Consider the following 16,954-nt stretch of genomic DNA (forward strand, 5'->3'; position numbering starts at 1 on the left):
GTATACCAACTTTCAACTGAAAAGCGATTCCTTTCAACTGCTTCTGAGCTAATTTTGTTGAAAAATCTTGGTATATGTCGAGGTTGGTTCATTAAATCCTCACATGCCTTTTCAGCCATACGATGGGTTGAAGATACATTATCTTTCCCAATATGACATTGGAAAGAACATGTTTTTCCACTTCAAGCCTTCTTCCAATTATCAAATCCAACTACAGTAAATGCAGTTTGCTTAAGACATCCCGATGGCTTGTTAAAGATAAAGCAAGTAAAACAGAAAGCTTTATCTTTTGTTGGGGAATACTCCAACCAAGAAAAAAGCTCAAACCAAGATGATTGGAACCTGCGAGGATGAAGATTGTTTTTATTTACTGGATATTCTGAAAGTATAGGCTAATATGCTTTCATATTTAGATAAGCCCGACGAATTTCTTCTTGCTCGTTGAGAGATTATTCTCATATTTGTCAACGTAATCCTGGATCATGTTCTAAGAAGTTAAGATCAACCCCTGCACTTTCAACCTTTCTTAACTTTTGAGAATGAACCTCGGATGGAAGATTATCATCTGATGGTATCGATGGGGCTGTAGAAATGGGAGTATATAATTGATTTGATCTCTTCCTCTGAAAGAATTTATCGATAGTAACGGATTTTTCCATTTATGAATAAAATCACACTTGACACAATAAATAAAATCTAGTCATTTAAACATATTAACACCATAAATAAAATATCTACAATAATACATTATCAATATTCACTGCTAAATAAAACAAACAACATTTTTATGTATTATATAATATATGTATATGCTAAATATTAAGAAGCATATACCCGATGGTCTAGACTTACAATTTATAAGCAATAAATACACCTAAATACTATTTGAGTTTTAAGCAATAAAAAAATCATAAACAAGCATAAAAGATAATGTGTTAATGAAATGTAAAATAGATTTATGGAACAATACTTTTGAAATCATAGCTTCCTCATTTATTTATGTTATCTATTTTTCATGACCTCAGTTCTCAATTTTTTACAAGAATCCAAGATTTCAGTTTCATGATATACTCATAATGCTAACACTTGTATTGATCAAGTCATTATTTAAGCTCTATAAGTTTTAGTTTTCAGGAAATAAGTTTAGAAACATCTCTAATACAGAAGACGAAACAAATATACAAGTATAAATATTCTTCAATGGAAATCTTAAAACAAGAAACTGTAACAATGCGACACCATAACATGATCTCAAACAGAATCACAAAAAAATTATATCCCCAAATCATTTCACTAAAAATCGAGGACATGCCCAAATGCACAAACCAAATTCAAAATGGTAATTGAAAAAAATAATTGGAGAAAAACTCCACCGACGTCATAATTCGATGACACTAAATAACGATTTCATTGATTGAACTTCTACAACACCACTGCACCACCAACGAAGAATTGATTTGAGAAAAAACTAAGTTAGGGTAATCGATTTTTGGAAAAGTTTTATCTGTGAGATAAGTCAACCTTACTGATATTCACAATAAAAAGTAATACTCTTAGCATAAAAAGTAATATTTTTGCATCGATGGCCCAAATAAGATATCTGTCTCACAAAATGCGACCCGTGAGACCGTCTCATACAAATTTTTGCCTATATATAAACTAAATTTTCAAAAATTAATATAAACTAAAAAAAATAAAATTTTGGGGTGCCGTGGCCCTATTTGGCCCTAACATAAATCCGCCTCTGTATAATATATGTAAAGAAAAATTTAAAAGACATGTATTTATTATTATAGTTATATAAATTAACAAAAAAGTTGTGCTTGAAATTCATGACTTAGAATGGGGATGTGACAGTGACACAAACTTCTCCTTCATCCTCGACATTAATCCTATTTACTTGTTAAGCTCTTCGGTTGTCGAAAACTTAATGGCTGGGCGAGATGCATCGTGCGTCGTTGACCTTGAATCATCAACCATAAAGTAGTTAGATTGCAACAAAATAAATAAGTGGAGTGTATTAATGCAGAGATTTAATGACTTTCAATGATTTTTTTTAAATGATAGATTTTCGTGGATTTGGTAGATTTGTATTGACTCTTGTAGAATCTCACATATTTGTAATCAGAAATCCATGGAATTTTGTAGACTTTTTTGCAAGATTTTGACAGAATTTTTGCAAGATTTTGATAGATAATTGTTAGTATTTTACCCATACACTGTTGGAATATGAGTGTCATCAATAGCCCCAAAAGAAGCAAATAACAAATAAGTCTCCGACACAAAATAAAATCAATGAATAGTGATATTGTTTAATTTTTGGCACAGCAGATATGCATCAAAATCCTACAAAAACTTTCATAAGAAGCTAACAAGCATGTACATTTTTTTAACATATTTTGTTAAATTATCTCCAATTTGTTCATCTCGGTACAATATATGTTGACCCACTGTTGATAATTTCTTAACTTCAACCGAATGAAATATAAAAATTGAAATTTATTATTTTTTTAGGAAACTGATAGACCGAAGCCTTCATGTACACTACTGATGGATTCTATATATATTGGACATTAAAAACTTACTAAATTTGAGTAAAATATAATTATTTAAGTATAATAATATTTTCAAATTCAATTGATTATTATTATAAGGTTATCAATAAATTAGATTCATACCGTGCCTAACTTCTTCAAATTTTTTCTCCTTTTTTTGTTAATAAAAACAATAAAATTTAATATTACAAAATGGTGAGACATGAGATAATAAATAATAATGAGATAGTAGTAACAATGGATGCCCCGTCCTGTTTTCTAGGGTATTTTTACAGCTGGATTTTTTAGCTTGTCATCGCGTAATTTTTTTATCTTGTTATTGTTTTCTGAGGTTATAATTTATAAGTGTAGTGATAATCTCGAGGACAATTTGAATGAGGAAGATAGATATATGAGTGAGAAAGATATTTTATTTGATTAAAAATCTACCAAAATCTCTAAGGTGGGTAGAAGAACAATTTTTGAGTTTTTTTAGTTGTGCCTAGAGTTTTAAGGTTTGTACATAGAGAATTATATTAGAATAATTGTAAATCTATGGAAATATTGGATACCTATAGATTTTTATAGATTTTTAAAAATTCAAGTTTGAATACCACTATACTTTTTAAAACTCTATAAAAATCTAATTTGGATACCACAAAACTTTTATAGAGTTTATAAAAGTCTATGTTCAATACCTTAAGACTTTTAAACTCTACAAAAGTCAATAAAATAATTAAATTTTCAAGATCGAATACACCCTTATAAATTTTAAGGCAGCAGTCCCATCATCGTACAAAGAAATTAAAGTTTAATTAGTAAGATTAAATTGACTATTAGATATCGTAGTTGTTTCATTAAATCTTTCTTGTTTTCATACTATTCCATGATTAATAATTAACCAATCAACATAGTATAAAAAAGTTCGAAATTTCTCTTTAAAAAAAAGTTCGAAATTTAACCAATAATTCGGCGAAGAGTTCAGACAAAGGAAAACATTGATTTAGTAATAGCAGTAGGCAACGAAATTTCGATGCATGTAATCAGCAGACTGACTCATTCCTAACACACGATCCATTATGAAAAAAACTTGTGTGAGACGGTCTCACATATCGTATTTTGTGAGATGAGTCTCTTATTTGTGTCATCCATGAAAAAGTATTACTTTTTATTGTGAATATCGGTATGATTGACCCGTCTCACAGATAAAGATTCGTGAGACTATCTCACAAGAGACCTACTCATCCATTATATATAAATTCCAAGTCACCCTTGTTGGAAAAAAAAAATATTAAGTAATTATGAATTGGGCAATTTTTAATTCTGGAGGGGTGGGTTAATGCTAGTTATTGTACTCAGTTGAAATTAAAACACTTTTAAAGACCAACAAAAGGAAAATTAAATAAAAAAACCTAAAAATAAAATATTTAATATCAAATTATTATCAAGAAAACTCCTATAAGAGAGTCTCACGAGTCAAATTCTTGAGACGGATCTCTTATTTGAATTATCCATTAAAAAATCAATTTTTATGCCAAAAATATTGCTTTTTATTTTAAACATGAGTATGGTTGATCCGTCTCACGAAAATAAATCATTGAGATCTTCTCACAAAAAACTTATTCAATCATTATTTGTCGAGGCTGTTGAATTCTATCCATATAAACTAAACACTCTTTAAGAAAAAACAAAAAAAAAAATTATTTCTATATAAAAAAGGAAAAATAAACAAAAGGTGGACCAAAAAAAATGAGAAAAAGAAACGAGAAACTTCATTTTTTTATGTTCAACATCACATTAATATTAAATCATTGAATATCTATATTATATCACATATAAAATTATATTGGAAATTTATGCACTTCGTGTTTTAGATAAGAACGAAGTCTATTCAAAGATAAATCAGCCGAAAATTAATTTTTTTTAACAAAACTCTTACGAAACCGTAGTATATATCAATTTTGTGAAACAAATATCCAATCCGACCTATAAAAAACATTAATTTTCATTGTATGTACGAACCAAATTGATATGTTTCACAAGAAAATATCCTAAAATCGTCTCATAAAAGACACACTCTTTGTGTAGAATGATAAAAGCAGTACATTTTTATTAAATTATATATAAATAAAACTTCATGATTTTCAATGAGTTATACGAAATAAAATTGATTAGCCCTCACATTTAAATAATGATGATAAAAAATAAAAAATAAATAATAACAAGTAAATAAATTAAAGAACAGAGAAAGCAACAAACAAATATTGACCACGACAGCTTAACCCTTTGTTTCCTTCCAATTTAGTGGTCGGAATGTATTTACATTTTGTTTTGGAACTCTGGACCTCTGGCAGAAGTAGGGTCGTAGAAAAAAAATAGTTTCTATTTTTTACTTTTTTTAAAAATATGTTAGCTCTTAAGTTCAATGATTTATGTGGTTATATTTTAAATTTTATGCCATAACTAATTGTGTCTCCTAATAATAAAATAATTATGTAAAGACCGTCTCATGTGTTTATATTCATTATACAGTTCGATTAGACTCATAGCTACTATAAAAATAATTTTTTGATATAAAATGATATTTTTTAATGAGTTTGGTCGGATTGAAGATCTGTATAACAAAGTTGTCTCGAAAGATGATCTCACAAAAGAGTTTATGTTTAACCATATTAATTTTTATTCAATATATACACTTTTTGTGTAAATTATACAAAATACTTCATTCTTACCAATTTTTTTCGGGCGTAAAACATTTAGACTCCTTGTGAAAAACCGAAAAACTTGTGATGATCTATAAAATTAACTATGCTTTAAAATCCTGTGGTTTTTTTTTTAAAATCAGACATAAAACCTTATGATTTTTAAAATACAAAGCTTTCAAGATCTTTAATATTACCAATGGGTTATATGTTTTTTTTTTTTTTTTCAAATGTAAAAGAGGTTATTTTTTAAAAAAATAGTTAATCAACGTTATTTTATAAATTATATGTGCTTATGATTATTTTGTAGTATATTTTAGAAAAAAAATTTCATAGATCACATTATGTAGCATAAATAAAATGTGAAATTATAAAAAAATGATAAATATTGTTAATTTTATAATAGTAACACTAATTCCAATCTCAAACTCACGTATATTCATACAAAAATTTTGTTTATCCAGCCCCGTGACATAAATGAGTCGGTAAATTTGAAACAATGTGCGTTCAAGATCAATTCTCGTGTAGATCATATTTCTCGTTAAAATCTTTTATAAAGTATGCTATGAAATCGGTGTTTGATGTCCACCTCTCGAGTGAGTCCATACTACTTGTATAAAAGATTTTGTTTATCCCATGCTGCTTCTTGTACAGGAAAACATCAACAGCGAATTCAAAAGCCCAGTGAAAAGAAAAAGAAATACTTGTTTATCAGCTAATCTTGTCGGTTAATCTTCATCTTCGAAGTTAATAAGCGGCAGTAAATCTATACGCGGCTGCGATTATATACACGAAGTTGTTAACTTTATTATTATTATAATTTCTATTTCTATAGGTTAGTTTCTCCCATCCCCTGTAGAAATCTGCTCTGAATTTTTTTTTCCCACCATTTTCTTTGTGGGTTTCTTTTGGAGAATCTATTCCTAACTTTTGTCGCTGGATTTTGAGTCACCGTTGCTTGTATCTACAGATTTATACCCTTTCTCTCTGGGCACAAGCACAACAGTTCGTTTTTTGGCCGGGCCACCGACGAGGGCCTCGTGTCGTAGCTCTGATTGAAGGCAACGGTTTCAAATAATGGCGAAGCGCGGCTATAAATTGCGTATCCTCTTGATTTCTGCTGTCTGTTTATGTATATGCTTATCCATGTGTGTATGTAATGTGGATGTCGGTGAGTTTGAGTGGGTAGCCCACAAATCTATTTTAGGTTTGTCTTTGTTTGCGTGGTCTAAGATGTTCCAAAATAGGTTTTCTTGAAATTTTATTTTATTTTCTTGGTTCAGGGAAGTAGATGCTGGTTAGTAATTGTTGAAATTGCTGGAAAAAGATTTTCACACGCCTTTCTTTATCTGTTTTTCTTGATCAATTAGTTATTGACTGAAGTAGTGGTGTTCATCAGGTGTAGTTGATTTCGCAGAAAATTTATTTCTCGCTCTTATTGTAATGGAGTTGAAGCGAGTGTAAAAATATAATTTTTATCCTATGCAGATGTTTCAAGTATCCTGAGTGGCTACAAGTTTTGAAATTTTCAGTCTTCGCGAATTTTGTCTCTTGTTGGTAGATTTGCGTGGATCAGTGTATAGCAAATTGATGATTTTTCCTTTAGCTTACTTCTCAATGCTTCTGTAATTACTTGTCATTGCGTTGCTGCAGTTTGAATTGCTTGTTCTTGACTAATCTTCTGTAGAGGAATTTGTTGCGCATGCTGGGAATGTAAATTGTTTGAGGTTTGGGAAAAAAAATTGCCGAGTATTTATTACCGGTGGGGATGATCAGAAAGTGAATCTCTGGTCCGTTGGGAAACCAACATCGTTGATGGTTAGTATAGATATAATATCCATTGTATCTGCTCCGAACAGCATGCTTAATGACACGTCGCGTCCATAAATTAGAACAATTTACCTTAATGCAATTATTTGTTTCTTTTTTCAAATGTTGGTGTTTTATTATTATTTTGCGTCATATTACAAGGAATTAATTACCATTGGACCGTACATTAGAACTTCGTGATTTATGCATGGCACCTATACAGATATCTCAAGCGTTGAGTGTTTCTTTTTTTCAACATTTATCATACGATTGACTTTCTGTTAAACATCAATTGCCTCCTAAGTTTTCTTTAGCTTTTACATTTAAACTGGCTTTAAATTTCCTGAGATCATTTTGCTGATTTGTCTTACATCATGTAATTTTTTGCAATTTGGACCCAGTTGTGTCTGCAGTTTTTCCCCTACCAGTGAGGTTAAGATAACACCTTCTAGTTTGGTACTTGCTGTTATTTTTCAAATGACATCCAGATGACATAAAAAATTGAACATCATAAAGTTGTTGCTTGTTCCGACTTGATTTATTTCCTTCTTTCTAATCGCGTTACCATGCTACATTTTCTGTGAGATATTGGAATTAAAGCACTCGCATGTTTTTTGGACTTTTTGACCATCATAGTTGTTGCTAAATGTATAATAGTATTATTTTTGGGATTAGTTTTGATCGCTCTGAACTTTGATACTGCTAGTTATAGATATCTTCTTATTTCATCTTCTTGCAATTTTGGAAACTCTGCTTCTATTCTCGTGCTTTGTATTGTTTTTGTCGCCTTATACTGGCAAAAGATGATGAACTTTTGGTTATTATGCAGAGCCTATGTGGCCACACTACTCCAGTTGAGTCTGTGGCTTTTGATTCAGCAGAAATTCTAGTAGTAGCTGGATCTTCTTCTGGTGCCATAAAGTTGTGGGATTTGGAAGAAACAAAAAGTAGGTTAATTTATTTTCATCATGATTTATGCTATACTGATTTGAATGTCAGTAATGATCATGGATTTGAATTAGTTCAAAATATGAGCTTGTTATTTGTCTTTTTTAACTGCAAGCAATGAAATTGGATTGCAATTAATTAAATCTATTAAGCATATATGAGAGACTTTTCTCTGACCTCTTTAATGTCCTCAAAGTATAGTGGTCCGCACTCTTACTGGACACAGATCCTATTGCAACGCTGTTGAATTTCATCCATTTGGTGAGTTTTTTGCATCTGGTTCTATGGACACCAATCTAAAGATATGGGATATTAGAAAGAAAGGATGCATCCATACATATAAAAGTCATACTCGAGGAATAAGTACCATAAGATTCACACCTGATGGCCGGTGGGTAGTTTCGGGTGGATTTGATAATGTTGTAAAGGTATTGCTGTGACATTTTTAAAACGTATTAACTGATAAATGGCTCTTGCATATTTTACTTTGCAATGAACTCCATATTTGTTGCACAGGTTTGGGACCTGACAGCTGGAAAGCTTTTGAATGATTTTAAGTTTCATGAAGGACATGTTCGGTCCATCGAATTTCATCCACTTGAGTTCCTTTTAGCGACTGGTGAGTATATAAAATTGGGTTTACTACTGTTGTTATTCTCCGTGCTCGTGGTATGCCGATTGATTGTTTTAAATTTTTGTTCCAGGTTCAGCTGACAAAACCGTGAAATTTTGGGATTTGGAGACATTTGAGATGATAGGATCTGCCAGACGTGAGGTGTTTAAACTTACCCGTTGGAACTCTATGCTTGTATTTGTATATTCTTTGCAGTTGAATATTTTATGTTGAAGTGTAGTGGGCTTCATTATTCAATGAACTTCAAAAAGGAAATTATTTATTTATGATTTCTTATTAATATTTCTAACACAGTCTCCTATGTCGTGATAAATAAAGAAGAGACGCACTTCATCGATTCTCTCTCGACAACCTTTGATTAATGTGATATTTTTATATTCTTTTATTATGCTTATTACAATATTATTAGGATTTTTTTGTATTTTATGATAATGTTGGGCTCTCCCAGCTCTCATTCATCCTTCAGTACTCAAGATCCAAGACTTTTATTAAATTTACCAAAAGCATTTGGAAATAAATCCAAACCCAAAATCATTAAATTAGTCACTTTTGCATGTCTGCCACCATTGTTGTTCGTATTTTCATATTATGTATTATTGTTATCATTTTTTGGGCTTATTTGGTTAGACTTCTCAAGATTTACGCTTCAATCAATTTGGTTGTCTCACCCTATAGGCTGCAGGAGTACGATCACTGACCTTCCATCCTGATGGAAAAAGTCTGTTTTGCGGATTTGATGATAGTTTAAAGGTATGGCTTTGTAATTTTGAATGATGTTTCTCACTCTAAAAGAGGAACATTTTTTATATTGACCATTTAACTTCAAATGTAGGCTTACTCATGGGAACCTGTAATATGCCACGACTCTGTTGATATGGGGTGGTCTATGCTTGGTGATCTTTGCATTCAAGATGGAAAACTTTTGGGTGGAGCATATTATGAAAACTCAGTTGCAGTTTGGGTGGCTGATATTTCGGTATTTGTCTGTTCTTTTTGCTACGTCTGGTCATCAATCACTTCCGTTTGTTTTTCATTTTAAATAATTCCACTTGCTTACTTTGTTCCCTTTGATTAAGTACTGTTTTTGTGTTAGCTTATAGAGCCATATGGCACAAAGGTGGCACCTGATCAGCATAACCAGTCGGAGCAGAAACCTGGAGATCAGGTGAAGAAAGAAGAAAGTCACCTAAAGTCCAAGCCAAATTCGCGCTCTACAACACCTGAGAGTGATCCAAAGGAAATCAAAACTATATATGTGGACCGTATGTTTTATCATGCTTTTCTCTCTACTTTCCCCTCAATTTTAGCCAGGGCAGTGTGACATTTGTGAACAATTGATTAATTTTGTCCCATTTGAAGTTTCAGGAGTGAATCCCATCATTTCAAAGGCAGCTGCTTCCCTTGATGCCCCTAAGATTGTAACCCCATCAGATTCAAAGGAAATAAGTACAGTTGGAATTCAAAAGCGGGCTCCTGCTAGTAGCTTGCCAGCCAAAAATAATGCACCAGCCAGTAATAGGTGTCTTGTTATGCCTAACATTGTACCTCGTGATGCTTCTGATGGAAAAGACTTCAGTTGGATCTAGGAAGGAAACTATTGCTTCTAATAAAGCAAGTAGTGTTGTTTCCGCTAAGCCTCATACTCGGAGGCTATCCAACTGTAGGTTTGATGTGGAAAGATTGTCGGTGTCCCTCGACTCCATGCCTTCTGACAATGTGAAAAGCCTGTTTGGCAGCGAGAGAGAAACAAACGTCCGCACTAGACTCGTGACTGATGAAAATGCCAAGGATTCGTCTGAGGGAAAACAATCAAGTATCAAGACTGTTGTGGAAAAGCTCGACAGAACTTCATCGCCAGCAACTACATTAAGCATGGGTAGTTGTTTAGTTTCTCCTTCTAAAATCTCTATTCATCATTCAAGACGAAACACTAGGAAATAGCAAACAACCACCTAGTTGTATGCAGTGCAGCACAACTAGTCTGGAGACTATTGTTTTCAAGATTTTTAGGTGCATTGGGAAATTCTGATTTTATTTAGAAGCTGATTCCTGTTTCAAGTGCATATGTGTTGTCAATTTCGCAGCTTGGTAACAATGAATCTAGAATTCTGATGCTAGACTTGCCGCCTTCCTACTGTACCCAACAAAATCTAAACATTTAAATTTCAAAATATGTCGTTTCAAGTAGTTGTCTGTTGACAAGCTTTGCACTGATGCACAATTTTCCAACACTGTGGAATTCATTTTCTAGTTCTGTTTTGGTAACGGTATTATAGATATGTTTTTTCTATTATGCTTATTTTCCTTTCAATCAACTGCTAGATTTTTCGCATACATTATAGCATTTTGTCAAAGCCATGCGTATCTGATCTTCCCAAAATGTTTTATCATTTCAGGTGTATCAGGTGGTCATACATTGAATAGCAGTAAAGCGGCGAACCCCATCAAAGTTGTCAATGGAGGTTGCTGTTAAACATGATTATTAGCCAGTGATTACGGATTGACTATGTTAAGTTTAAATTATTCTTATGCTGGATTTTGACAGTGGCAGTTGTACATGGAAGGACTCGTAGTTTGGTAGAGAGGTTCGAGAAAAAGGAAAATTGTGATGATGAAATTTGCGTGCCCAATAAGGCTTCTGGTGTGACCACCGAGGCTGTGGAAACACCTTCCTCTCAGGTAGAAATATTATCCTTTTAATCTAATTATTTATCTGTCTTGGCGTGAGCCTATATATTTTCAGTTACTTTTCAAGTGAGCTATCAGGTATTTCTAGATAATTTGAACCCATCGAATTTTAGCCCATTTGATGGGATGAAATAGCTATGTTTCATGTTGACTTTGCTGGGACTATCTTTACCACATGGTTTCTTGTTTATTTTAGTTCCCTTTCCCTCATTGAGTATTGCTGTTCTATGTCTGAGACTCCCAGATATTATTTCATTTCCTAAACCAGCAGTTTCGTTTCAGAAGACGAGCCCTTATTGGATTGAGTTATGTGAATCACTAATTATTGGTGTAGTTTACTGTTTTTTTCCTGACCACGATCTCACTAATTATTGGTGTAGTTTACTGTTTTTTTCCTGTCAATGATCACGGTCTCCTTTTAATTTTTCACCTTCCATCTTATTGCTCTGATTTTAAAATTGATGTGCATTTTCTTGTAAGTTGAATCTTCAATAATTGAGCGAGTTACTTTGGTAGTTATATGTTCAGAATTAATGAAAACATTGAGACATACAGGTCCTTTACACTCGATGCTCCACCTTTCTGTCCCAACCTCTGCTTGCATTATCTTCTAATGAAATATCGATTGGCTTTATGTATTGTTTTTCAGAATACTTACCTGAAAGTTGTTACAAGGGAGGAGCCAACTGTGACTGATGTTAGTTTTATAGAAAATCTGATGCAGAATCACGATTCCCTTTTGAGTTCATTTCGATCCCGACTGACAAAGTTACAGGTAAATTGAAGGAGATTGTTCAAAATAAGTGCTATGAATTGTTGTCAGTAAGTCTTTGACACGTGTTAAAAGGTTCTGGTATGAGCTGTAGCAATTTACCGAACCAAAATTTTCTATAGCAGTATAAATCATTTTTTCTATAGCAGTATAAATCATTTTACTTTACGTAGAGGGTTTATCTGGCAATATATGATGTCCAATAACATCGATGCATGTATAACTAATTGTGTCAAAAGTTACGGCAAATGGTAAAGGTACATTTTAAAGTTTTTGAATTATACGACAGCTGAAACGCATTGTTTAGATTGATATGCATCACAATTGCTGCTTCTCTCGACAATTGCATCAACTATAGTGCTTCATAGGGAGTTGAACACATGATTGTAAGTCTGATTGTCGGACTTAACACTTGCCATATATTAAAAAGTATATTCAATAATAACAATGCAAATAAAAAATTTAAATCTTATTATACTTGGCGGGCCATGCTCAATAGTTGTGCCACATATACAATCACAAAAGGGATAGATGAACTTGTTGCTTGCCGATGCGTTGTTGGAAACTTGAACTTTTTCTTGTTCTTTTTGGTTTGGTTTTTCTGACATTGGAAGTTCCATTATATGCAGATGGTACGGCATTTTTGGGAGAGGAATGATGTGAAGGGTGCCATAAATGCCGTGACAAAATTTCCAGACAATTCTGTGGGTATTTCTTGCAGTAATTTTTTATATTTTAGCCTATTTACAATTCCACGCATTGTGTTTTCTTAAAATATTATGCTGGTGCAGTTACAGGCAGATGTAGTTGGTGTTTTCCTTGAAAGGACGGAAGTTATTACGTTAGACTTATTTTCTTGCTTGCTTCCAATGCTTTTGGGATTATTGGAAAGCAAAGTAGAAAGGTAATTAACTTATCAAACTTTACATATGAGCAGTTTTAAGGACATGGATCTAGAGGTGTGTGATGAGTCAAACAACTTGTGTTAAGATTGCGAGATCTTTCACCCTTTTTACTACCATGTATAGGTTTATTGGATGCTAGTTGCCGTTTAACACATTCTTCTTTATTTTTTTATATATTATGTTCTAATAGTAACAGTAATAATTATATTATTTTGAATAAAACAGAAATCTGGTGTTTTTTTCCTTTTAGTTGACCTTGTGATTGATCCAACTGTTTATGGTATCTGATTTCATCTCGAAAGGTCCACGCTAACTGTAGTGACTTTGTGAGCAGTAACTACTGGCTTTCTAATATAAATATCTTAACCATCATGATTGTGGGTTGAATTTCTCCCGATTTGACTGTGAACCTGTCTGAATTCAGATCTCTGTTCATCTGTATCATCATTGCCGATTATGAAAACTGTTTTTTGCTTGGCAATCAATGGAAGATGGAACATCTTTTTTCTGTCTGCCTGCTCTCTTTTTATCCGATTTTAATTCTGCTGTTTTCATCATATAAACTGATATGCCATGTAGTATGTTCTCACAATTTTGCAATGTACAATCGCGCTTCATGTGCAGACACTCTAGCGTTTCTTTAGAGATACTTCTAAAGTTAGTAGCAATCTTTGGTACGATGATTCGTTCAACAGTTTCGGCACCTCCAGCAGTTGGAGTAGATCTTCACGCAGAGGAGAGGTAATGTAGCTGACTTCCCTTCTGGCAACACTTAGTGTGGCCGAAAGGATCTTACTGCATGCATAACAATCTTACTTCATTTTGCTGGCAGACTTCGATGTTGCAAAAAGTGCTTTGCCCATCTGCAAGACGTACAAACAATTATTCCAGAACTTGTGAAGTAAGTATCTTTTCTTGAATTCTAAACAGATTAACAAGTCATAATATATCCGGCCCTAGTTTTTTTTGGAGCAAACTTCTTCTCAAAGTGGCATGCAACAGATTTCTAGATTTCTGGGAAAACCAGCAAGATTTAGAGGTGTAAACCAACCGAATCGAGTTGAAAAAGAAGAAATTTTAAGACTCAAATGTGGCTTGATATATTCAAGCTCGAGTTTGATTCGAAGCTCGAAAGTTTTAATATTTTGGCTCGATTTCAGTTCGAGTCAAGGCTCGATTTCGAGTTCGGCTTGAAATATTCGAACATGTTTGCGAACAACTAAAAAATGAAGGCTCGAAATCAAATATTTTTCGAGTCGACTCGATTCGTTTACACCTCTAGTAAGGTACGAGTCTTTCCATTTACTCCACTCTAGCTATCTAGTATTCAAAACTTGATGTTTACGAAACAAAAAGAAACAAGATAATATCAGATCCAACTTCCCTTAGTTGGCAAAAAAATTTCAAATTTGCGTATGATTTCAAATTTTTTGCTCAATTTATTCTCTATTCATCTTGGATAGTTATTTCCAGTATTTTTGAAATGTATTTTAAAGCTGGAATTGGGGAAATTGATTTATGCTTGATTATATTTTCAGAATACGATGTTTTCGACTGTAGGTATGATAGCAAAATGTGTATTTGTTGGGTTATGCTCCCAGGGAATGAAAATATTTCCTGAAAACATAAATAAACACTACCCAAGTTTCGACTCGACCCACCTTCCTCCCGTCATATGAAATCCTATGTCCAGCCATGTCATATAATTGTGAATATATCGTGTCAATTGCCTGATATAAATTCCTGAACCTCTTCTTTATCTGCTGCAGGAGGGGAGGCGTCATAGCAAAATGCGCGCAACAACTAAATCTGGTTCTCCAACAGTCGTAAACGCGCGCGACAACTAAATCTGCTTCTTCAACATTCGTAGGCTACATTGATGAAACAAGAATTTTTACCAGAAATCTGTCTTTCTCCCATGGAGAAGGTATGCGATTTTGCCCCGATCGATTTCTTTTTTCGCTGCCAGTTTGATGCTTGAGGAGCCATGCTAAGTGCAGTGCAGTTTGCTGCGTTCTTTCAGCTGCGCAGCATCTTTTGATACGGCGGCCATTCGATTCTATTTTGGTCGCCAATTCTGTGTATGTGTAACATGAAAACGTACTGTGTAAATCAATATGTTTCTAATTTTTTTTCTTTAATATGTTTCTAATTTAGTAATTGTTGGGATAAATTAAACAAATTAATTAAAATTAATGTTTATAAAACTAAAATTCAATGGTAAAAGCCAAATTTTGTATTAAAATTGTTGTCATGTACGTTATGATTTTATTATATTTTCATGCTAAAAGAGGAGTATGTCTTTTGTTAGACGGTCTCACGAATCTTTATCTGTGAGATGGATCAATCCTATCGATATTCACGATGAAAAGTAATAATCTTAGCATAAAAATTAATATTTTTCATAGATGATCCAAATTAGATATTCGTCTCACAAATACGACCCGTGAAATCGTCTTGTACAAGTTTTGACCAAAGAATAGTAGTTTTCCAAACTTTATTATAATTTAATAAAATGAATCGTTTATTTAAATGATTTTCCGAAAATGTTATTATATATCTAGTTAATTTAAAATCTACTACTGAGTTAAGTAATAATTTTTGTTTGAAGGAAGGAAAGAACCAAAACTCACAGTTTGAAAATATTGGTTTTAATTTTTAGATAAAATAGATAATCCAGTATTTTTGGTAACTCCTCGTAAATATTATGATGATTTTATAATGACAGTTATGGAAAAAAATTATATTATATCCATGCCAATGTATTTTCTAAAGATTCTGTCCATTTTTATAATAAAAAGTAATATTTTTCCATGAGCAACTCAGATAAAATTTTTGTCATATAATTGATCCATGCGACCATCTTATGGGAGATTTTGTGTTTTTTAAAGAGGGAACCATACAGGTGGGGAAAATGTATTGGGAGGTGACTCCAAAAGTTTTCGAAAAATATACAAATAAAGTTTTAGTTCTTGATCCTCTTAAATTATAATTTGAAAATCTGCACCATCGATTGTGTTCTAAAATAAGAAAAAAATTATAATATCTGTTAATTGTCAAAACATCTGTTCAGTGAATAAATTTTTTAGGAGCTAATTCCATAAATGTCATGCATGCGTCACTTTGCCGTATGCCATCCATCAATTTATTTGTCCCCAAATAGCTCTAAGTAAAAATTAAACCAATAAATTTATTGAAAAAAGTTGGCTATTGGTTAGATAAAATAAGGTCAGAAGGAGACGGGAAAGTGAGTGTGGGGGTATGAAATAAAAAACTGAAATATTAATTTTGCCCAACGTGACTTCTTAGTCTTAGTTTTAACTAAGATGTCAAAATGGGCTGCGGGTTGGGACGAGTTATGCGCCACATGATTTTTATTGAGTTATTTAATTTATCAATTTAGGAATGAATATACGTTTTTATACACCACAAGTTACGGCAGACAAAAACAGACCCATCCTCTTACCCGTGAAGGATCAAATGTTATTGAAATAACTATTGAAGATGAATAGACAATAAAGTGAACAAAAAAATGATACAATTTAATGAATGATGAATATTGAATTGTAATGACCATAAATTTGTTTAATTTTTCCAAATTATGTTTTATGCACTCTTAAGTTCTTATTGTAATGCTATTAAATATAGTCTTGAACTATTTAATTAATGTTTTTTCTTTATATGGTTTTTAGTTTTTATATATATGGGCGGGTCAGTGTGTCTAACCCGCGGTCAAGGTGGGTTGGAAAATTCTCAAATCCGCCTAATGGTGAGTGGCATGTCCGCTTAATGGTGGGTTATAACGGGTTGTGCCTTGACCTATTCGGCAACCCATTTTGACCGCTTTAGTTTTAATTAATGATAGTAAGACATTTTTGTCTCTTCATTTAAATTACGAAAACATTTTTTCTAGGGTACTTGTGAATTATTACACATTAAGATTTATCATTAAATAGTAAGAT

The 16,954-nt window shown here is 32.6% G+C and overlaps 1 protein-coding gene across 1 annotated transcript; it reads left to right on the plus strand.

Moving 5' to 3' along the window:
- The first annotated feature begins 5,877 nt into the window (after window positions 1-5,877).
- On the plus strand, window positions 5,878-15,136 carry LOC142533412 (katanin p80 WD40 repeat-containing subunit B1 homolog KTN80.1-like). Its single transcript, XM_075640166.1, is given in 20 exon segments — window positions 5,878-6,071; window positions 6,207-6,338; window positions 6,924-7,054; window positions 7,875-7,992; window positions 8,195-8,421; window positions 8,510-8,612; window positions 8,698-8,768; window positions 9,303-9,377; window positions 9,460-9,603; window positions 9,721-9,889; window positions 9,993-10,198; window positions 10,200-10,503; window positions 11,024-11,089; window positions 11,173-11,306; window positions 11,965-12,090; window positions 12,717-12,791; window positions 12,879-12,991; window positions 13,617-13,733; window positions 13,825-13,893; window positions 14,762-15,136. Coding segments are annotated over 19 exon segments (2,334 nt in total). The 5' UTR covers window positions 5,878-6,071; window positions 6,207-6,313; the 3' UTR covers window positions 14,823-15,136.
- Window positions 15,137-16,954: the final 1,818 nt, after the last annotated feature.

Source organism: Primulina tabacum, chromosome 2 (genome assembly GCF_025594145.1).
Source record: "Primulina tabacum isolate GXHZ01 chromosome 2, ASM2559414v2, whole genome shotgun sequence".
Taxonomy (NCBI): Eukaryota; Viridiplantae; Streptophyta; class Magnoliopsida; order Lamiales; family Gesneriaceae; genus Primulina; species Primulina tabacum.